General features: G+C 32.1%; 2 protein-coding genes and 2 long non-coding RNA genes across 8 annotated transcripts; 1 reads left to right on the plus strand and 3 right to left on the minus strand.

Moving 5' to 3' along the window:
• Positions 1 to 4,581: 4,581 nt before the first annotated feature.
• LOC108838144 (uncharacterized) lies at positions 4,582 to 10,291 on the minus strand. 4 transcript variants are annotated; one of them, XR_008945411.1, is made up of 10 exons: positions 9,288 to 10,291; positions 9,087 to 9,129; positions 6,602 to 8,837; positions 6,391 to 6,533; positions 6,159 to 6,308; positions 5,955 to 6,016; positions 5,831 to 5,876; positions 5,620 to 5,739; positions 5,457 to 5,541; positions 4,582 to 5,369 (listed from the first exon to the last, which is right to left on the minus strand). It is a non-coding gene; the product is annotated as an uncharacterized LOC108838144 (long non-coding RNA). The 4 variants fall into 4 exon arrangements; XR_008945410.1 differs by having other exon boundaries at positions 6,391 to 6,504; positions 9,087 to 10,291; XR_008945409.1 differs by having other exon boundaries at positions 9,087 to 10,291.
• A 5,599-nt stretch (positions 10,292 to 15,890) lies between these two features.
• Positions 15,891 to 16,988, minus strand: LOC108831622 (uncharacterized). The gene has a single exon (XM_018605144.2). The coding sequence runs from the start codon at positions 16,793 to 16,795 to the stop codon at positions 16,010 to 16,012; it is 786 nt and encodes a 261-aa protein (XP_018460646.1). The 5' UTR covers positions 16,796 to 16,988; the 3' UTR covers positions 15,891 to 16,009.
• Positions 16,989 to 17,548: 560 nt separating this feature from the next.
• On the plus strand, positions 17,549 to 20,334 carry LOC108831619 (uncharacterized). The gene is made up of 9 exons (XM_018605140.2): positions 17,549 to 17,756; positions 18,063 to 18,255; positions 18,370 to 18,455; positions 18,734 to 18,818; positions 19,137 to 19,215; positions 19,330 to 19,469; positions 19,551 to 19,637; positions 19,703 to 19,815; positions 19,897 to 20,334. Exons 1-9 carry the CDS (start codon positions 17,707 to 17,709, stop codon positions 20,144 to 20,146), a joined length of 1,083 nt encoding a protein of 360 aa, XP_018460642.1. The 5' UTR covers positions 17,549 to 17,706; the 3' UTR covers positions 20,147 to 20,334.
• A 216-nt stretch (positions 20,335 to 20,550) lies between these two features.
• Positions 20,551 to 23,024, minus strand: LOC108831623 (uncharacterized). Of its 2 annotated transcripts, XR_008945292.1 has the most exons (3): positions 22,533 to 23,024; positions 20,736 to 20,971; positions 20,551 to 20,643 (listed from the first exon to the last, which is right to left on the minus strand). It is a non-coding gene; the product is annotated as an uncharacterized LOC108831623 (long non-coding RNA). The 2 variants fall into 2 exon arrangements; XR_001946405.2 differs by having other exon boundaries at positions 20,551 to 20,971.
• Between the last annotated feature and the right edge of the window lie 987 nt (positions 23,025 to 24,011).

Here is a 24,011-nt window from a genome sequence, read left to right on the forward strand (position 1 = left end):
TACAATATATGGATGCGTACAAAAGTACCAGTATACGACCATTAACGAACATTTAGGAAGTACAAAGGAGGAATTGGATTTCGTATAATCCAAAACAGCTATAGAAACTAGTTCAACGTTTTGGATTCTCTACTATGTTACGAGGCAAAAATATTCTAGATGGACTTCACCATTGCGATCAAATCAGGCCCGGCTTAAATAATTTTTGGACCTTGTGCAAAGTTAATCTTTTCTCAAACTAGCTATTATTTGTACAGTTTCCAAATCTATTATATTAAAAGAGAAGTCACAACCTTCATTCATGTGTGATTTTTTTTAAAAATATACTTTTAACTAAAAATTATTTACCATTCATTAATTACTAAACATATGATAATAATATATCATTTCTAACAAATTATTCCTAAAAATCTGGATTGGTTAACAAAGACATATTTGAATACTTAATAAATATTTTATATTGGTGTAATTTAGATTAACCATCGTATATTAAGATTTTTTCGTAGGAATAATATATGTGCGAGTGTACGATTGAGATAGACCATCGTATAATATAGTTGAAATAACTATCAAACCATAAAACCATCTGTAGACAGACCATTTCAACTAAAATTAACCAGTAAGCATCTGTTTATATTATTGTAATCACTAAAACATTATGAATGCATACTCAATCTTTATATATATATTGGTAAGTTAAATAAGAAAATAATGTGATTATGAATACATGCTCAATCTTTATATATATCATATAGAAGAATATACAAATATATGTGAAAATTTGAAACAATATATTCAACAAAAAATAAACGGCAAAATTATTTATATTTTAAAAAATGATAGACACACCTCATATAAATTATAATATATATACCAATTTAGAATTTAAAATAAAATGTTTATATAAAAATAAATGAAAATAAATATCCGCACAGTTGTGCGGGTCAAAATTTAGTTAAAGTCTTAAACTGTATGTATTTCAATAAATCAGGACCTTAATTACTTAAAGAAAATTGCAAAATAAAAGATGGACCCTGTGCACAAGCACCGTGAGCACAAGCTCAAAGCCGGTCCTGGATCAAATCCATCATGATAATTCATCTTATGGGTGTAAAAGTATTACAACAGTAAAGCCACTAATAAGAGTTTGAGAAAATTCATGGATCCAGACGATGCAAGCTGAGACCTGCCAGATCCATTGCACATGTTGTGCATCCTATGATTATTGTGAGTGATTTCACTGAGGGTATTACGAAACGATGGAAGGTGGAGAAACTAAGGGACTTTATTGTGCAAGAAATTATCCCTTTGATTCAATCCTTGCCCACAAGTCAGTGCAGACATAGAGATTCATTTTGGTGGGACTATGGGATGAATGGTTTGTACAATGTCAAGTCGGAATACTGGGTGACAAGGAATATACTTATCAAGGAACCTGATGACGTGAATTCAGAGTCTAGCATAGCACAGCTTTACACTTTTGTTTGGAAAGTAAAGATACATCAAATTCTATGGCAAGTAATATCAGGAGACCTAGGTAAACATGAATTTAACACGTCATCATATGAGATATCATCATCATTATCAGGACCGGCCCTGAGATTTTGGAAGCTGTAAACGAGTCAAGAAGGAATTCAACAATTTGGGGGTTGAAATTTTTTTTTTTACAAATTTAGGGGCTTATGTCCATGTAAATCTTTTCAAAAATTTCGGAAGCTTGAAGCGAATGTTTTATTAGGCTTGGCTCAGGGCCGGCCCTGATGATTATCTTAGATGGAGCTGAAGATTAATCCATACATGCTATTGTTGAGTATCCACCAGCTCTTCAAACTTAAGCATCAACGCCTTTTTATTCATTGGTTTTTCCATTTACCAATATATATACCACCATGGATTATATTTTCTGGCGTAAAAATGATATATATGTTCAAAAGTGGAAATATATCTTTATCCATGAATAATAAATATATTCGAAAATATGATAAACTCTTAAGAGGATCCAATATAGGAATCTCTTGGAGACGTTAGACATGTAAAAGGATAATGCCAAACATGTTTTGAAGCTAAGAAAAAAAGGAAGAGGAACTAGAAGTTAAAATAATCCACTATCTACTCAAGTCGTATGCTTACACGAGATATGTATCATTAACGGAGTATGGACTCATGACTCACTCTTTAATGGTTGTGGATGGGCTTGAACAAACTTAAGTAGCAAAATTGAGCTCATGGGAACAAGAATCAGAGGAGGAGAATGACATCGCTACATGCAGAGGTTGTACCAAATTAATTGTCCATCATTAACAATATTTTTCTTGCTTGAGTATATAAGTCCAATTAGATTTTTATATGCGCTTTAGAAACATAAAATGATTAAGATAGAAACTTGCTTTAATTTATTAAAGATGAAATAATTATTTTAAATTATATTTTCTTATATATAAGTTGAAAAGATTATTTATATATATATATATATTGGTAATAAATATGTTTAGTTTATTTGAACTAAAATTGTTAAAATTTTAAAATAAGGTAAAAATCTATAAATTAATAAACACGATAAATTAATAAATTTTAATAGTTTGATAGGTGTAAAATATGAAATAATTCGATATGATAATAAAAATTTTGAAAAACATATATTGATATATGGTCCCAAACTTCTAGTGTAAACATATATTAATAATTAATGTAAATGTCAATTTAACAATATATTGTATAGTTTGTTTTTATTCTAAGATAAATATATTTTAGTTCTATTGTTGTCAAAAAAATATAAATATATTTTGATTTTTCTAAGAATTCAAAATACTTTGATGTTATTTTATCATTTTACACCTAAAACTTACATACATTTACGGTAACTATTTTATATAAACCAAAAAGTCTAATAAGAACAACATATGGGAACAAAGAATCAGAGGAGAAGAACAACATATGGGAACAAAATAAAATTTGTTGTGCATATACCGTAAAATAAAGCTGTAAAAGAATATCGTAAAAATAAAATATTTTTATTATCAATACAATTAAAACAGCAGACATTTTTCAGACATCTCCAAGGTTTCTTAAACTATTTACAAGAGTGCCATTATCATTTAATTTTAATTAATAAGTTATAGAAATTAGTTATAACAACCAAATAAATAGCTGATAAATAAAAATAAATTGCAGACCCCACCTTATTTACAGTCAAAAATATATGGTAAGTTATAATATGTTAATTTTTTTTGTATTTACTGTCCACCTTAGAATATATCAATTATTCTCAATATGTAATCCTAATTAAATGAATAATTGAGTACAGATTTCTATAAGTATAATAATATTACTATAATAGTATACTTATTTGATATAATATTTACCAAACATTTAAAATAAATTTAATTTATTATTATGTTCTTAGTAATAGTATTTTCCAAATTAAAAAAATAAAATCAACACCGGATTAATATTTATAAATATCTAAACAATTCCTATATCTTGGGGACATAAAAACTAAAACCAAATTAAAACCAAAATAAAAACCAAATGGATATCCAAATAAACAAAATAAAGTTTATATATTTTTAAAATGATAAAATTTAATTTTAAAATGATAAAATACTCTAAAACTACTATCTATAAACTGAACTACACAGAAAAAGGATTTCCCTACTATTTTTATTCAAACATTTTGAAATTATTTTTAATTTCTGCTAGAATAGAATCACCTGAATATTTTTTTTAACCAAAGTATCTATTATATGATATAATATTTACCAAACATTTAAAATAAATTTAGTTTATTATTATGTTCTTAGTAATAGTATTTTCCAAAAAAAAAAAATCAACACCGGATTAATATTTATAATATCTAAACAAGTCCTATATCTTGGGACAGAAAAACTACAACCAAATCAAAACCAAACTAAAAACCAAATGGATATCCAAATATTCAAAATACAGTCTATATATTTTTAAAATATTTATTATATTTAATTTTAAAATGATAAAATATTCTAAAATACTATCTATAAACTGAACTACACAAAAACTGATTTCCCTACTATTTCTATCCAAAGTATTTGAAATTATTTTTAATTTTATGCTAAAATAGAATCACCTGAATATTTTTTATCCAAAGTATCTAAATTTATCCGACTTATCCATTATTTTTTTTCTGAAATTTCAAAAACATCATTTTACCCTAATTACTCTAAGTTATCCAAAAAAAAGAAGAACCGGGCCATAGTCGAATTGAACTCGAAATTTTAATGGTTTTCCAAACCAAACCGGAAACCAAATTAACCAAACCAAAATCAAATACAAATTCATAAATAACCGAACAATTCTTATATTTCTACCCAAAAGATGAATTTTCATACTATTTTTTATCCAAAATACTTAAAATTATTTTAATTTTCTGCTAGAATAGAATCACTCGATTACTCTTTAGCTAAAATATTTATATTTATCTGAATTATCCGTTATTTTTCCAAAAATTCGATCATTTTTATCCCAATTACTCTAAATTATCTAAAAACAAGAACATGACCATAGTCGAATTGAACTCAAAATTTTAACGGGTTCTTAACATTGTCATTCGAACCAAACCGAAAACTAAGTTAACCAAACCAAAATCACATCCAAATTCATAAATAACCAAACGATTCTTATATTTCTTGAATCGAGAAATGAAAATCAAACTGGAATGAATCTGAAAACAAAAAAAAATACAAATTAGAACCAAACCGAAAACCAAATGCGTACAAACATATTAGTGAACACATAAATAGGGTAATAAATATGTCAACAGAAATAATCCCGCGCTTTCTAAGCGCGGGTCAAAATCTAGTTTTATATTAAAGCAATACATCAAAATATTTTATTCTTCCAAGATTCTGGCTAGAAGGTTGAAGACTATTCTTCTAGCAGCCATCGAATCCAATCAATGCATTTTTTATCAAAAGAAGACGCTACTTGAAAATATGCTGCTAGCATCAGAGCTTGTCAATGGTTACCACATGAAAAACAATTCAGACCGGTGTACTAATCAAGATCGACATTTCTAAAGCTTTTGATACGATGAATTCATCACATCTGTTCTTTGGCCAATGTGATTACCAGACGTTTTCATTCATTGGATCAGGATCTGTATCTCAACAGCATCTTTCTCTGTCTTCATAAATGGAAGCTCGGAGGCTTTTTCACAAGTGCTCGTGGTATAGGACAAGGCTGCTCCTTATCCCGTTACTTATATGTCATTCTGAATAATGTTCTGTCCAAGATGCTAAACCAGTTTGCCTTAGAAGGTTCTTTTGGGTACAATCAGCAATGTCAAGCTGTTCGGCTCTCTCATTTAAGCTTTTATGGTGATCTCCTCGTCTTTACTGATGGAACAGTAGAATCTTTGAACATGTAACTTTTAAACAACAAATAGAAACGCTTCAAAAACAAAATATAGCATTAGAACTCACATATTTTTAAATTTGTCTACTTCTGGTATTGCCGGATTGATCAACACTTGAGAACCGTCAAAGGCATTAGAGATTTGAATTTGTCCTGAAATTATATAGCAGCTTCAGTTAACGTTAGTCAAAATTTGATAAATATAGATAGTATTGTAGATGAAATAGTCACCTCTAAACCTTTCAATTTTAGCCCAGCTTAACAACAAACCACCATTCCATCTTCTTGTTTGAAGAAGACTAGAGAAGCTTGGCCAAGTTACCCCATAGGCAACATGGTAACCGACCGTCACTATCAACATATCAATAATCAATAACAAATCTTAAAATAACAAACTTGTTTACTGAATATATATAAATTGAATTATGTGAATCCTTACTACCTGAACAAGCGTCAATGAGGATATGAACATTTTGTGAAGCCTATACCTAAACAAATGTAACTAGTTCACTTCATATATGTTTCTCCTACTTGTGAATTTCATAATTATATTGAAAAGCACATACCCGTCAAGGAAATCTGATACATTTGAAATCATGTCTGAGTCTTCTGAAACAAATATAAAACCCTGAGGAAATCATAACTAAAGTTAATTTTTACTTTTTAGTTGACGCAAAAGGTTTTTCATAGTGACCTTGTGAATTTTTACCCAGGAAGTGGTAAAATAAGAGGAATATATCCCTACAGTTAATGTTTTGGATTGGATTTACCTCAATAAATAATGGCTCTGAGTTTCTTGATATTTTTGTCTACAGTTTCTTCGTGTTGTCTAAGGCGAGAACTGAAGAGTGCTTACTATCTTTATCTACAGTTTCTTCGTGTTGCCTAAGGCGAATGACTAAGGCCTGCTGCTCCATTATCTGTTGATAATACACCATGATGTTTGTTATGGTTCTTAAGTGACTCAGAGTAAAAGGAAGAGCATAAACGGTGGTTAAGTACCTGCTGTAGCAGAAGCTGGCTCGGCTGCACCCTTCTGTTGATCTGCATCTCCGCTACCAGGACTCTCGACTTCATCTGTGTCGTCCATGTTGTAACCTTTAGCATCTTGATACTCTGAAAGATCAATATCCCCTGACTTAACACTGGATACGAGAAATTAATGAACATGTGATTCAACAGATAAGTCAAGAAAAAGAGGTTTGAAAGTTACCTTGATAACTGAAGTTTTAAGAGTCTGGCAGCTAAAAACAACATGACTCGGTTTCACCTGGAAAAAAAAAAAGTTAAGAGATAAAGAAAATTAATAACTTGTAGTAAAAAAGAAAGAAACGGTTGATAACTCTTTAAAGCCATTATGATGATCTCATAGCCTTTGTCTATAACCTTTTTTGAAAAGCCATGGGTACAGATTTGATGATGTATTCAAAAACAGTCTCTGACTAAAGACCCTTTTTTGCAAGCCGTGGGTACAAAATGTGATGAATACGTTTATAGTCAAAGTCTCTGTCGAAAGACTGTTTTTTTAAGCCCTTGGTACTGTTTTTTTAAGCCCTTCGTACTAAATTTTTAAGGTTGTGTGTAAGCAAGCAATGGATGTTGTTTAGATTTAAAGTCTTTGTCTGAAGACTTATCTCAAGCCGTACCTACCAGTATTGTCTAAAATCCCCTTTATAAAGCCGTGGGTAGCAAGGTTTTCCAGTTACTTTTTCATAACATGTGATCGTTATTTCCATTCAACAAGTTCAAAACCAATCCATAGTATTTGTCTTTAAGGTTGTGTGTAAGCAAGCAATGGATGTGATTTAGATTTAGAGTCTTTTTCTGAAGACTTCTCTAAAACCGTACATACCAATATTTTCTATAATGCCCTTAACAAGGCCAAGGGTAGCAAGGTTTTCAAGTTACTCTTTTTTCATACTTGTGATCGTTATTTCCATTCAACAAGTTCAAAACCATTTCATAGTCTTCGTTTTAATGAATCCTTCCAATGATCTCATAAGCCTTAGACATTGTCATTTTCTGTCTGAAGACTTTTTTTAAGTAGATAGTAGTTTTTGTAAAGCCGTGGATACTCAAGTATATTTTACTTTCCATCCCCAAACATCTCTTAGATCTCTATTGCACTACCAACCAATAGATTTTAGAGACATTGGGGTGATCTCTTAGCCTTTGTCTAAGCCGTGGGTACAAATGTGACTAATGCATTTTCATCAGTCTTTGTCAAAAGACCTTTTTTGCATGCCATGGGAACAAATGTGATTAGATCACAGTTTTTGTCAAAAGATCTTTTTTTTTCAAGCCGTGGGTACTAATGTGATGAGGACATTTTCAATCAGTCTCTGTGTAAAATCCTTTTTGCAAGCCGTGGGTACTAATGTGATGAAAACATATTCAATCACAGTCTTTATCAAAAGACTTTCTTGGAAGCCGTGGGTACTAATGTGATGAATACAGTCTCTGTCTAAAGACTTTCTTACAATCACATTCTCTGTCTAAACAGTTGTTTTTAAGCCGGTGGTTGTTTTACAATCACAATCTTTATCAAAATACTTTCTTGCAAGCCGTGGGTACTAATGTGATGAATAGTCTCTGTCTAAAGACTTTCTTACAATCACATTCTCTGTCTAAACAGTTGTCTATAAGCCGTTGGTAGTTTTACAAACTCTGTCTAAAAGCTTGTTCATAAGCCGTGGGTACGAACGTACGTGATGAAGACATTTTCATTCACAATCTCACTGTCTAAAGCCTTGTCTTTTGATAAGCCGTTAGTACTAAATTTTCTCACACTTCGCATCCTCAAGTATCCTTTGCTCATAGAGCTGTGGTTAAGCAATGGACCTGGTTTAGAGTTGGGAGTCTTTGTCTGAAGACTTCTCTCAAACCGTACAATACCAACGGGACTCTGGACATTAGTTTTCCTGACTTGTGATCGTTATTTCCATCCAACAAGTTCACGCCACAGGACTCGGGACAATTAGTTTTCATGACTTGTGGTCGTTATTTTCCATCCAACAAGTTCAAAACCAACTCATAGCTATAGACATAGCCGTTTCCTGTCTAAAGACTTTTTTTTCTTAAGCCGATGGTTGTTTTAGTAAAGCCGTGGGTACTACTAAGGTGTGTGTTTACTTTCCATCCTCAAAGACATGCACTACCAACCAACAGTTTTCTAGGAGATTGATTTAAATTTTCGTTGGGACTAAGCTTTCACGCAACAGGGACTCGGGACAGTGTCTCCAAAATAAGAATCTGGCAGAACACTATTATTAGATAAATGTCTGCCTATGATCTTTTTGGAGTTTGATAAAACTAAAAAAACAAAAACTTCAAAGGCATAAAGAAGTAGAAGAACTTATCTGTTTTATGTTGCCACTTCTTAAGCCGTTTAACTCAAAGATTCACACTTGTCTTCAATCTGTCAATGATGATTTCTCCATATCCACATACTGTAAAACAAAAACAGAGATCTGTAATTCTCCTCTTGTACAAAGAATACATATAAGCAATAGGCACAAGAACATATGTATATATAACCAATTTCAAGTCAAAAATATAGATAACATCAAAAACATAGCATCAAGTGGCCCAAATCTAAAGATATAGATGTCATCTTGCTACAATCATCAAACTTGTCAGATATGTTCGTCCTCGCATAAAAACAAAAACAATTTGCGTAGACAGAGACGAGACGTTACCGCAACGATTACTCCACTCCGATTCAAGCACTTTCCAGGATCACTACAACAATAAAAGAAAAAAAGGAGCAGTTAAGGAAACTTGAAACCCTAAAACAAAAACAGTAAGAACCCAATCGATCGCATCAAGCCCTAATTAAATAAGATATAAACGGAACCCAAACGAAATAAATTCACGATCAAGAGAAATCGAGAAAGAACTTATTGTTTTTAAGAATGTGGCGAACTTCTCTGCTTGTAAAAATCTTCGACGGAAGAGTTTTTTTTTTTCCCATCTGAAATTTTATTAAAAGGTGTAAGCCCATATTTTACAACCACAAAAAGCCCAATACAAAGGGCACAAACAGACCCAACCTTTGACTTTTAAACCCACTAAGTCACAAAGCCAGAAACCCTAGAAAATAATAGACGCCGCTGTAAATCACGTGATCTAGATCAAGGCAACTTCCCCTCCCCCGAGTCAACACACCGGAATCTCGCCGGAACCATGAATTCCGTCTCATCCTACTTCATCTTGCTCCTTCTCTCGGAGAGCTTTCATCGAGAACTTCGAGATCTCATCTAAAGCACGGAGCCACCACGTACACAATCTAGCCATCCAAAACCCTAACCAAACTCCACTGGATCTACGCTCTTCTCAAGAACACAAATCGACTTCAATCGATCCCTCTACCTTCGTGTTTCAAAGTATGAGGAACAGAGAGTCAATCGGACAGATGAGCGCCAAGACGCGTAGATCGAACACACCAAACAGATCCATAATTAAAGCCGCCGTCAACACATAGTAAAGGTGTGACGCGGAGTCACAGTCGGCCACCCTTCGCCGGAGATGAACACAAAAGCCGGACGACCACCATAGGGAGGCGCGACGCCGGAGACACTAGCCGAACGACCACCATAGAGAGGTGCGACGCCGGAGACACAAACCGAACGACCACCGTAGAGAGGCGCGACGCCGGAAACAGAACCCATCGGATAACCTCAAACCTCGAGAAAAAGCACATCGAGAAAACCGTAATCACCAACACCCGACCGACATCGAGGCTAAGAGAGCCCTCCGACGCCGGCCAGATCTACTCTGTCTTCTTCTCTCTAGTTTTCTCTCTCTCGTAACTTTTTCTTAACTTGATTTAACTCGTGTTCGACGGAAGAGTTTATATCTCCAGAAATTTCGAGAAATACTTTTTTCCGGAGAAATGAGGAACCGTGGAAACGTTGCCTCAGATATACGCTTTTAAGTATGTATTGCAACGGATATATTTTTAATCAGACGGTGACTCTCTTTCCACGTGTCATGGTTTTAATCACACGATTTTACTTTCTCCACAAGTTTTTCTCTTCTTGTGTTTCAAAAAAAGGCTTAACATGGTTCGTTTTAGATTACGTCCAATAAGGCCCACTATTTCGGCCCTAAGGATTTTCTTTCTGTCGGATTCTTCTTCTTTGTCACTCTGGTTATATCTCTTCTTCTTTTGTCACATAAACTGTCAAGAAACTGGTTAACAACTTGAAATTCAATACTTATAAACCAGATTCCAAACTAGCTTTCAACAACTAACCTGTAAAGTTAAAAATTCTAGAATGTCATCATTTGTTCATATCTGTCAATGTTAGTTTTTGTCACTATGTTGGCATACGATGAATGAAATTGTCTCAACTGAATAAGGCTCGAGCATTTTCCCTTTGCTCTTAGGAACCTATAGTCACAAATACCACTGTAAATGCACAAACCACCCCGTACAGAGTGAATGCACAAACCACCCCCGCCATGAACGAAATGAAATATTTTTTTATAGCTAAATGTATCAGATTTGCGCTAACATTTTTTTTTAAACTTTGATACTCAAGTTTATGTGAATCCTTACTTGATAGCTAAATGTATCAGATTTGCGATAACATTTTTTTTTTGAAACTTTGATTAATTTGCGATAACATTGCAACCGAATTTAATAGTATATATAGTCAATTAATCTAGGTGTTTTATTTTCAATGAACCTAAGCTTGGTTTACGTGGAAATTCGGCACCAACTCTACTAATTGAGCTAATATCAGTCAAGAAAATTAATTACAAATAAAGAATTATTTAGACCTATTGTTGAAGATTTAGGTTTAAGTTGGCTGAAGACATGGGGTGTATCATTCTTGGCTAACAACAATAAATAAGAGAAGATAATGCATCGTTGGACTCTTGTTATTTGCGTTAGTGATGGACGACAGTGACAAATAACAAAAGTCCAACGATGCATTATCTTCTCTTATTTATTGTTGTTAGCCAAGAATGATACTCCCCTATTTTATAAAACTATATATTTTAGAGAAAATTTTTGTTTCAAAAAAATTTATTTTTTACATTTTCAATGCATATTTTATTTACTAATTGCAAAAAAAAATATAATTGCATTTATTGAATTTTTATTGGCTAAAAATAATGGAGAAAAAATAATCACAAAAAATTATGTATATAAATGAAATTTAAATGTTTTACTAATATGTGTGAAAATCTAAAATTTATAATATTTTAACGGAGGAAGTAACTGATAGTGCTAAGCTTAGTTAGGACTTAGGAGACATATTTTAGCGAAAATAGATCAAATAATTTTCCAGTAGTGAACATGACATTTTAGTCTTGGTTGTACCGATTTCGATTGAATTGTAGTTTGGTTGTAACTGTATTGATGTCCAATTTGGGAAGATTAATGAAATGATTAATTAAAAAAAAGCAAAAAATAAGGACTAACGTGCTATTTTCAAGATAATTATTAACATCAAACACATATTGAATTATGATCTCTTATTATGTTTCACTGTATTAATATTATAAACTTATTTATAAAATTTTAAATCTTATCCTCCAAACCCTTATCCATCAAATATATATTTTAAATTAAGATTAGTTAACCAATACACATAAAAAATTAAGATTAGTTAACCATAAGGTATAATTATCTAAGTGTCTATTAATCTTTTAATAAAATTTTGTTTTGTCATTTTAAAAAGTATATTTCTGACAAAACTTTTTCAGGACATCCTAGAAAAATTCTCTAATCTTAATTGCTTTACTATTTTCAATCAATGTTAACCAAAAAGTCAACTTTAATTAATGATTAGGCAAAAAAAGGAGAACAATGAGTCAAGGAGTGTAATTGGTCTAGTTTAATTAATTAAAAAATTTGGGAGTTGAAGTAGTTTGTTTAATTAAAATTATTTTTTATTTGCTTATCAGTTAATATTGTTGTAAATAATAACCCACTTAAAACTATGGTTTTATGTATAATCAAGTTTCAAATTTGGTTTGTAGAGAAATAAGATTGTACATTTTAATTCAAGAAGAATACATTTGTAATATTCAAAGCAGGCAAATGTAGCACATTTATAGTTCAGTTAATATATATATACTAATAAAGTAGGCTTTTATCTCTTTAGAGGGGAAAAATGCCATGTGATATTTTTTTTAATAATTAAAATATTTTCTCAACTTAAATTTAATGAATTTTGGTATTAATTGTGAAATAAATGGGGGGGGGGGGGAGAGGGGATGTTAAATTTTTCTTGATACATGTCCAAGCGTTTATAAGAGTGCCTTGAATCTGACCGAGATCCATAATTAAACTGATAAATCTGTGATCCAATAAAAATCGAGTTTGAGTTTTATTGCAGCACTGGTTGAACCAATAGATAATTTTTATTTTTACTATTTTTAGTTTAAGTTATATTTTGAAATTATTTTTTATATTCTAAATTTCTAATTAAAATTTTGAAATTTTAGTTTTATTGTCGTCTTCCTCTTCTTCTACACTACAATTTACGTTTGCAAAAAAAGTGAGTCATGATTGTGCTTGAGCTGCACGTCCGTAAAACAGACTGAAGCACGATGAGACTTATTATTCCCCTACACTACAATTTACTTTGGCAAGAAAGGTGAGTAAATTATTTTTTTATTTTTATTTAATACAAATCATTACATTTTTAATTTACAGATAAAAAAAAATCATATGATCATATGAATTACAAAACAGAGTTTGGATTGTTGAAGAAGAAAAACCTGGCGAAATTGATTATAATAAATTAGAGAATGTTCTTACTGAAAAATATCCCAAAAATGATGAAGTGACAAATTTAGAAAAAAAATTGTTGGTAAGTTTTAAAATTTAGAGAAAACCAAAATTAATTGATGTGATCTGGTGTTAGTTTATTTTTGTTATTGACAATTTATTACAATAATGTTTTAATTCTGGTTTATTTTGGATTGGAAAATGTCTTGATTTTTTTAGATGTCATAATTCTTATGTTACAACTTTTTTAAATAGTCAAAACTATTTCTTAATATTCTGTATGTACACTTAAAATTCTTAACTTTAGTTTTTATATATATTTTTTTCATAGCTAATATATTATTATATAATAAAACTAATTTATTTATTAACCCGCAATTCATCTGCGGTTAATCCAATGATCCAATGATTCGGTAAATCATCTGATTCAGTGTCTGGGTCGGATTTCAAAACACTGGTTTATAGGATTTTTTTGTATTTGATGTTGACGATAGAGAATATAGCCTCTACAATTCTCCTTCTTTAACGCAATCGACGTAATCATTCATATAATCAATCCAGAAATCACATTCATCCCACCATCTCCTATTGAATGCTTCTTTAGTTCCTGCTCTCTCAGTTTCATTGTATATGTATAGATGGTGTGAGAGTTCGGACGATACTCCCTTTACTTTTTCAAATTCAATCATTGTCGAATTTTCAGTTTCATTGTTCGGAGTTAAAGACAAATCAGTGTAGAGATGTTCAAACTAGACTACAACAATTTTGGCAAGCTTGAAATGTTAAGAAAGAAGAAAGATATTGGGGTTGATATGTTGTTGATTAATGGGAATGTACACCGATTTCTTATTTCAGTTTACCAGTTAATGATTGCTTACTTTTAAAGTAGCAGTTTTCTTATGCATCATCTCCTTTCTCAGGTGGTGCTTCCACATGTGCTAATCAACTTTCTCAGGTTTAACACTTTTAAACATTTCTTGAAAGAAAGCTCAGTGTATGACACGAGTATTTAAGATTCCAACTAAAAAAACTTTTCTACGACTATTAATTTTTATTCTATTTTTATTAAATCGATTAGTAACAACTACTTATGCTATTTTACTTTGAACTAAATAACTTCAAACAAAATAATATATTCCGCTAATCATTATAAAAAGATCAGAAAATATTATTTTTTACATATTTTCATTTTACATATTTTCTTTACTAAGACCATATAATAAATGATAAATTTAAGTAAAAAAAAACATACAAATCCGGCGCTACGCGCCGGAATATCACTAGTTTGATCATATATAATAGTTTTGTGGGGGAAATAACATGGTAACTCACAAAATAAACATGATTTTGGTTGCCAAACTAAACAAATATAACCCAAAATTAATGTTTATGTTGGTTTTAAGACCTTCTCTACGAAATTGAAGGGTCCAAATATATTCTGTCCATTTAATATTAAATATTTGTTTTAGATTTTAAAATCTGATTTGTTATAAATATTTGTTTACATTTTATATCTTGATAAAAGTTTCATTTTATTTCTTATTTTAATTTATGATTTAATAAAAAATTAACTAAGGATAAATGTGTTAAACCTTTTTAAAATAGGGTATCCGGGGCGCCTGGATTCAGATCTGGATAGTAAAATGTCGGATCCGTCGAATCCGAATCCGGATCCGGATCCAGATATCCGATTTAAAAATATATTAAATTTAAAATTTTATTAATAATTATAATTGATTTATTAATATTTCTACATAAAATTAGTCTTATAATATTAAATTTTAATTTTAATAATATTATATGCATAATTATATGCATAAATACATTTATAAAACCTGTAAAATATTTAATTTATGTAATATTTATAGACTTTTTTGGATTTAAAAAAAATATCTTTTTTTTAATTATTTTGACGGATCCGGACCGAATCCGGATACTCGCGGGTATCATGATATCTAGACGGATATCTGGAAGACACGGATCTGGATCCATGTACTAAAATCATGGATCCGACGGGTACGGATCCGGATCCGGGTACCCCGAATATCCCGGATATCCGGATCTGTCCCAGGTTTAAATTTTACTACACTAGAGAAAAACTACTCACTATAAATTAATTATATAATACTTTTAAGTATTAAATAAAAAGATAACTAGTTCGATAAATATAAATTGTTCAAAAATATCATAAATTGACTACTATTTATCAAAATATATTCAATCAAATATTTTAACATTTGCGTTTACGATTTATTGATTATTTTTAAGGTTTAATATTTTGCTTATTGTTTTTGGTTTAGTATTTAAATGGCGAAGTTGAGTTTATAAACGATTATTACATATTTATAATAATTGAAGAAAGTTAGTTTAGTATTTTTCATAGCAAATTAAGGGTATTTATGAAAATAGTAATCATTTAAAGTAGATCTGAAAGTAATATCAAGTCTTTGGTAAAAATAAAATTCCACTTTTCATAAATTTATTTTTTGTCATATTTTCCATGCTAGTATTTGTTGAAAAGATTTATAGTTCATCTTTCCATAAAGAATTATAGTTCTTTTAAGATTGAAGCATCAAGTTTGTGGTAAAATTAAAATTCATCTTTTCATACATTTATTTTTTGTCACATTTTTCATGATAGTATCTTTTGAAAAGCTTTAATAAGAAGTCCTTTTTTTCTGAAGATTGTAGCATCTTCAAATTCAATATGTATGTATTAACAGAAATAATACATTTAACATTTAACAACACATTGATAAGAAAATCTAAAAGTAAAAACTCAAACACTTGGAACTACAAAAGCCAAACATCACTAGAGTTCAGAGCTCCAGGAAAACAAAGTAAGAAACAGAGATCCAAGAAAAAGAATTCTTACCAATGAAAAAACACTAGTCTCTTCTTATTCTTGTCACTTCCACTACCGACAATGATGGATACCAACCCAAACAAACTCCCACCCGGAATCACATCCAGAAACGAATTCACCTTAATCCCGCCTCCATTGCCGCCGTTACTGTAATCTCCATAGCTCGTCTTCCTCAACAGCGGTTTCTGAGAATTACAGTTTGAAGAAGAAGAAGACGAAGAAGAAGGAGACGAAACCTCAAGCTTCACAGTTTCTGTCTGTTTAAAATTCGAACCGGTCGGGCTATCCGAAAGTAATGGCAACCCAATTTCGGAATTGAGACGTTCGCTTCTTTTCTTAATCCCCCAACACGGATTCACATTGGGTCTCTCTTCATCTTCTTCGATTTCTTCTATTTCGTGAGCATTTCTGATTGGATTCGTTTCCGGTTTGGGACGACACGGTTCAGAAGGAACGTGAAACGGCATCGTATTGCGTATGTCTCCCATCGCGGTTAATCCGATTTCCAGAACCGGTTTAGTATCTCCGATTGGTTTAGTATACAAACCGGTTCCATCTTTCTCGGGTATCTTTTTGATTTCTGTGGGGAGTATTTTTCCGTTAGAGAAAAATTCTTCGGCGGACCACGAGCTTTCACCGGAGGTTACGCCGCCGGGAATGGAGAAATCGAAGTTGATGGTTGAAGGTTCCGAATGAGTTCCTAATGGACTTTGCTCGATCGGTATGGAATCATAGTGGCAAAAATCGTGAGAAAAGGAGAGTCTTGGGCCGTGCTTGGCATTTTCCGGCATTGTTATTAATTTTCTCTTGAAAATATTGGAAATGATTTGGTAGAGAATGTGATCAACCACCAGAACTCCATTTTATATTTGACGATTGTGTAGAGGTGAATTAAATGGAATGGCTATTTTCAATGTTCGACAAAAGTTTTGTTAATGTTTGAATTTCTGTACATATCAATAAGCAAACCGAACAATCAGCACAATACCTTTCAAATCTAAACTACTCATTCCGCTAAGCAAAACAATTGCTCTGTTTATTACTTAAACTTTTTTTTTTCAAAATATAATAATTATATTATTCAATTACTCAATTTATTTCAATTCTACTATATTCTTAAGTAAAATTTTGAATATTCTTATTCAATTTCTGAAACTATTTATTTTATATTTTATCATCAAATGAAAATATAATAAAATTAGAGAAAATTTTATTTCAGGTTCTATTCTGGAATAAAAATTACATGGAGTTGGAAATGCTCTTTAGACTACAGCTAATCCAAAAGAACCTCAGCACCTTTCTCCCATGAACAATCTATGAGCGATACCTTCAATACAAACCGGTTCGACATCATAAAATCTCCCGGTTTCCTTGAATCCTTCACCGTCTTGCGAAACCATCATACACTCCGGTTTAATACAATCTTATTTGGTTTCAATTTATATAAAACCGAAAACCAGCCAGAAAAAGAAAAGAGATCTAGTTGTTCCGGGCACTTTAAATGGGCTTTATGAAGGCCCAATATCCAATTATATCCTCTCTATCTCGATAGATCATCACCCTTCGGGACCTTGACGGAGATTGGGGTTCTTCTTCTTCGATCACAAGTTAGAGCGTCTTTTAGATTCAGAGATCGAGCTCTTAGTAGAAGGATTGTGGATTTAACAGCATACTAAATCTTCAAGTACCACGTCATTCCCCGATGATGTCGCCGAAGCAAATCTCCGACGATCGAGGATCCTCACATTTCCGGTATCTTCGATTTCATTCTCTCTGTTTGATTGTGTATAGAATATAAACTTGATTTAACTGATTTCATATCGCGATGAAATGTGAGCTGTAGCTAGGGATTTTGATTTGATTAGCTCTTCGTGCTACTGTGAATATATAGATATGCTCCCTTTGAAAAGAAGTTCAAGATTGCAGAGTTATATACTTTTCTGGGAACTCTTATTGATTATGTTGAAGAATGAATTTTTAGCATTCTTGTAGCTTAAGTAGAATTGATTTTCTTCCTTTGTAATTAATAGTCATGTGTGTTTCCCTATTTATTTGCAGGCATACCCCTTTCCAGATAATCCATGTCATTGGGAACTTTTTTAGGATATGGTCAGTTTATTCCATGTACCGCTACTTGAATCAGACTGGAGCGCCTGTTGTTCTCTTCCTCTTCTGCTGTCTGGTGCCCTCATCCTTGGTCTTCTTGATCCTTCAGAAACCATGGAAAGGAAGGGCCCTTTCTAATCAGCAGGTTTAGTTAATCCAGTTAGATAAATATATATATATAAACGGGAGAGTTTAGACTAAATTATTCCGTTTCTCTTCTTGCTAACTAATCTCTGAGGGGTATTTTATTTTCTTTCAGATTGTACCTTCTCTTATCAATGGAGTCATCACTGCTCTGTACTTCATCTTGTGGGGGAAGGGTCTTAAGTCTTGTGGACCTCTTAGGTATGATAGAGAGTTATTAAGCATCCACACTACTTTAAACTCTCAAATTTTCTTATCGGCTATGTATTCTTAGGATCTATCATAGATTTTTGCAGCTGAAATGTAGGAACGTTGAAATTTCCCTCTGAGAAAGATTGTCATACTTTAACAGTTGGATTCTATCTTTTCTTCCAGAAATCTGGCAATATAAACTCCATCACCTGTCATTTGATAAATATAATTTATCTTCATTGAAAATGTGGTTCTCCTTGCTAATTCTCTTGATATATTATTGGCAGAGCGATCTTGTCAGAGTACTCTGGTGCTGTTCTTGGAGTGCTTTCTGGAGTACTATATGGACGGAGAGGCCACGTGTGGAAAAAGGTATTCATCTGTATTTAACAGCTGCCACATACATGTGCCCTCTAGTCAGTGGAACCAGTTAACTAGCATGGTTGGCATAGAGTTTATCCGTAATGTAATGTTGTCATCCCACCGGCATGCCTCAGTTCACTTGTGTCGCTGAAAAAACTATAGAGCTTTGACTTGTGCAATAGCTTTTAGCAGTTATATTGCTTGCATTATACACTTAATGATATGTAGTTCATTGCAAACGATCAATTTAGTGTTTATATCAACAATTACTGTTTATACGTCAGACGACTAGGACCAAATTTGGCTCATATTTCGAAATCATGTCAGGTAGGTGGCCTTGTTGCTATGCTGGTAGCTCTTTTTTTCTTATCTCAAGGATGGGCAACATCATCTCTCTCCCCATTTTATATCCTTTTACTCAAGTTCTTTCCTTTTTATGTACATACTCTCCATCTTGTTGCACTTTTGATTTCCTGTGTATAGTTTATATGTTGGTGTGTTTAGCTTAACAAAAAACTACCATCGAAAGATAGTACTGACACCAAAGAGGAAGAATTAGTAACAGAGCAAGCACTAGGACTGATGGGAATGATGATACCCGTTGTTGCTGGAATCTTATCAGCATTAAGGCGAGTTATTGCAAGGCGTGTTTCTCTTAAGGTGCTTTCTTTTTTAATCTTAAATTCTCTTTATTCCTTCCACCCAGTTTCTTTGCGCATAACCAGTTGTATTCTTTTACAGAACCAGCAAAAGAAACGACTCCATGCGATAACCATTACTTCTGCAACCTGTTTTCTGTTTCCTTTGGCCATGTGGGACCTTGTCACAGTAAGTGATACCACTTGTTTTGCAATGGCGTTTTCATGTTTGGTTTACTAACATCTTCACTTCAGGGTTCGTCTTCTGGGAAAGCTGTGGAGTTGCCATTTTCTGCGTGGGCTTTCCTTGGCACCATTGTTTTCGGGATCATTTTAATATTCTATGTTGACAATATCGCAGAAGAGAGGTTTCCTTAAAAGCTTTGCCCCGTCTACTAATCTTTTTTACACACGCAAACAGAGTCTTTATATGTTTGTTTGTTTTGTAGATTGCATATGGTGTTTTCTTCCCCGAGGCATTTAATGGTAGCTGGAGCATGCATAATCGTCATGGAGATTGCTTACGAGATGGATTTTTCTCTTCCTGGTTTCATTGTCTGTTGCTTAGTGTTAGGGTTTGGAATATACGAAGCAACATCTCTAGAACGCAGCAAAAAGGACTCTTCGATTAAATCAGAAGATGGACCAAATGGAATCCTTGGTAACGACTTTGATACTTCTCCAGTTCTTCCCATATAGGTTAGTGACGATGTCAATCTTTACCAGTTCTCACCATATTAACGAGGTTACTTTTGAAATGTTCTTGTCCTTGACGATGTAAATCTTTGTCTGTTTTAATACTCTCAATTCTTGTACCTTTTTTATTTTATATTTGTTTAGAGTATACAATTTTGTTTGGTTTGGAGTACAGAGATACACCTTGGATATTTAACATTCTGCTTCATTTTGACGAAAAAAATTCGTAAAATAGTAAAAAATATGTATTTTGACCCAAAAAAATATATTTGTAAATTTAAAATTTCCACACTTAGTGAAATAGATGCCTTGTTGAATTAAACTTCTCACGAATTGTTTTCTTTAAATTTAAAAATACTCTGGGAATGGGTTGTTACAATCAATCTTCTTTTGTAAGATCAGTTACATGAGCATAAGATAAGATTTTTATTCATAAGAATCGAGGATGTTGTGACTCAGCTTGTAAAAGTCTACGCATGTCTTGAGATCATACTCACACTCTATATGTTCCAAATATTGTACATAAACAGAATTATCAACACAAAGCATTAACGTGATACATCAAATATAATTTTTAGATGCATAGACAGACCTCTCCATAGCTAAACGTGCTTCGTCTGGTCCTCCACGGACACAAATGCAGCACCCCGCTTTCCAAAAATATTAGATTGTTCGTATGAATAGAGGAATGTAATGAGTAAACTAAACATACCTAATGATGAGACTCTCAAATCCTTGAATCATATAGACACTTTAGAATTTCTACTTACCCATATGGCTTCTTCATCCTTTTTGAGTGTGCAAGTCCTTGATGGATGCTCTAGTGTACTTCTTTGATCAATGCATGAGAGTGATATTAGAGCCCAAGCCCAAGGCCCATTTACTTATGCAAGTAGGGTTTTCGGATGATAGGTTTCTTATATATCTGTGTATTGACATTGTGCTTGTGTAACTTGGGCTGCTCATAAACGCAGCCTTTCATAAACCCTTGTATGAGATTAATCAAACTCTTTTAGATTCTTGGAGACAACTTACAAATCTTTTACGTTCTTTATTTCTCTGCATAATAAAGCTCATTTGAGCTATCTTCAATAAGTCTATAAGACACAAATCTATCCTTTTATAAAATGTCTTTCATAGTATCAGAGCTTCAGGGATTAGATCCTGGAGCTTGAATTTTTATTTTGTTCTTCTTTTGCTTTACTCAATCTCAGCACATCAAACACGTTCAGAAAAAAAATATTTTCATCTGAAAAAGAAAAAAAAAAAACCCTTTCTTTTCTGAGCCTTCCACCAAAGACAAAGCCTTCTATTTAATCCAGAATACACCAGCGAAGATATTGAGCTAGTGGTCGTAATACTCATAGCTCTGGTTATAAAGCTACGTAGAAGACATCCAAGTTGCAGATGAAAGCCGCCATTGTCACCATCATGGGAAGCATCTCCCTGGAAGGAATCAGTCCTGAATGGACCCTTATGTCATGGCCTCGTCTGAGATATTCTGGTATGTCCTTCAAAGGCAGAAGCTTTTAGGTCTCTTCAAGGGATGAACATTCGTTCTGTCATAGCTTAAGAGGGATATTAGTTGGCTGGTTGTAGATTCATGGTTTTGGAAGCTTGACAGTGAATGAGTAGGAGACGGTTGGTTTTGATAACTATGGGCTGTGGTTGCAAGTTTCTGATTTTTTTTATGGCTCACAAGGTGCTCGTTGAATTGCCAAAGAGAATGTTAGATTGCTTAGAAGCAAAGTCTTTGGTGGTATAGATAAGAAGCAGAGAAACAGTAAAGTTTGGTTAGCTGTGGGAAGCAAATTTTATCAGCCATGAGATAGCTTAGTTGAGTTAAGAGGGCAAAAGACCCCAACTCATTGTGAGACAAATAGGTCAAAAGAACCTGAAAATGTTCTCACACTAGTTGAAGATGGATTTTCTACTTCTCACGTTTCTCTCCAAGCCATCATCATCTGCATTCAAACTTGGCATCTTAGCTTTCACCCGACCCCAAGTTTGCGGGGGGAGTATTAGAGCCCAAGCCCAAGGCCCATTTACTTATGCAAGTAGGGTTTTCGGATGATAGATTTCTTATATATCTGTGTATTGACATTGTGCTTGTGTAACTTGGGCTGCTCATAAACGCAGCCTTTCATAAACCCTTGTATGAGATTAATCAAACTCTTTTAGATTCTTGGTGACAACTTACAAATCTTTTACGTTCTTTATTTCTCTGCATAATAAAGCTCATTTGAGCTATCTTCAATAAGTCTATAAGACACAAATCTATCCTTTTATAAAATGTCTTTCAAGTGAATCACATCAAACACAAAAGAATAAATCAAGCATAGTTAGGAAGTTTAAATCAATCAAATAAACAAGAGGAAAAATTACTTACCAAGATCTAAGATACGTTTACATCTCTTGATGAAACACAATACTTTCTCACTATAGTGATGAGTGATGAGTTCCATTGATCATTCTTATTTATAAAAGGAATGATTGAATGAACCTGGAGGAATGAACAGATGAAATTCATGAAAGGAAACTCACATATTTTTATCTATGGATTCACACAATGGAAGAAAAGAGGAGGTGCATTGATTAAGACATCATGAGAGTAGAGGGGAGTTGGTGTTAATGTGAGCGTTAATGAAGATGTATGAATCCAGTCGACTTTAGTAACATTTCAGGATTTCGGTAAGGATTATAAGAACTCTAATCGATCAGCGGAGGTCAGGACCTTCGACATGTGTCTGGAATTAATCATTGAAGGAGGAACAGTCGCATCTTCTAAGTCCGATCAGTGAACATGAGCTACTATGTTAAGTTACAAAAAAAAACATGAGCTACTATGTCAACTGTTCTTCAACAGAGATTTGGTGAAGAGAGTAATACATGTGGGTTTGGATTGTGTACGAAGCCCAATGATCCATCTAATAAGTTATAGTTAAAAAATTTAAGTACTTGTCACGTGTCTTTTGTTTTCCCCATCCTCTTGATGATAGGGCAGCATAGGAGAAGATAGTATTCTCCTTTATTATTACTTTTTTTTTTATCAAAAAAAGTATTCTCCTTTGTGTATACTAGATTTTTAACTCGCAAGTTTCTTTTATAATTCATTTCATAATAATTTCAAAATAATATATATATATAGTGTATATACGTTTTGTATGAAATTTTATTCAAAGTATGCTTTATTATTTTCCTATTTGATTTTTTTATTCAATTATACCATTTAAATAACTAATATTTAGATATATTTTTGTATTTATAAATGAATAAGTGTAATAATAAATGTTCTTATATTCATCATAAATGTTTAAAAATATAGATTGTTTAGTGCATATTAACTAATACCATGCTATAAATATTTTTATAAAATTTTAATCTTTTATTTGAATGAAATAAATATATATGAAAATGTCAATTTTATATTTATTTACCAAATTCTGCAATGAAAGTATAATTATTATTTACTTATTCTATGTATATATTTATTTGAAATACTCTTATTTAATTATTTAAAACGCATATCTAATATTATAATATTTACATTTATGTTTTAATCATTAAAAATATTTTGATGAAATATTAAGAATATTAAATATAAGAAAAGAGAATTAAATATATATTATTTTAAACTAAAGTCAAGTAATGTTTTTTATTAAAATTAAAATATATAAATCTACAATATTAAATATATCTTCTACTTGATATAGTTAGGGTATAAATTAATCTAGGGCTATGATGTTTTATTAGTTCACATGTACTTTTTATAATTGTCAGAACTTTTATCACAATTTTTTTTCTATTTTATTGATTAATATTTTTAGATAATACAATTTCCACTAACAGATGAATAATGACTATACTT

Source organism: Raphanus sativus, chromosome 4, assembly GCF_000801105.2.
Source record: "Raphanus sativus cultivar WK10039 chromosome 4, ASM80110v3, whole genome shotgun sequence".
NCBI lineage: Eukaryota > Viridiplantae > Streptophyta > Magnoliopsida > Brassicales > Brassicaceae > Raphanus > Raphanus sativus.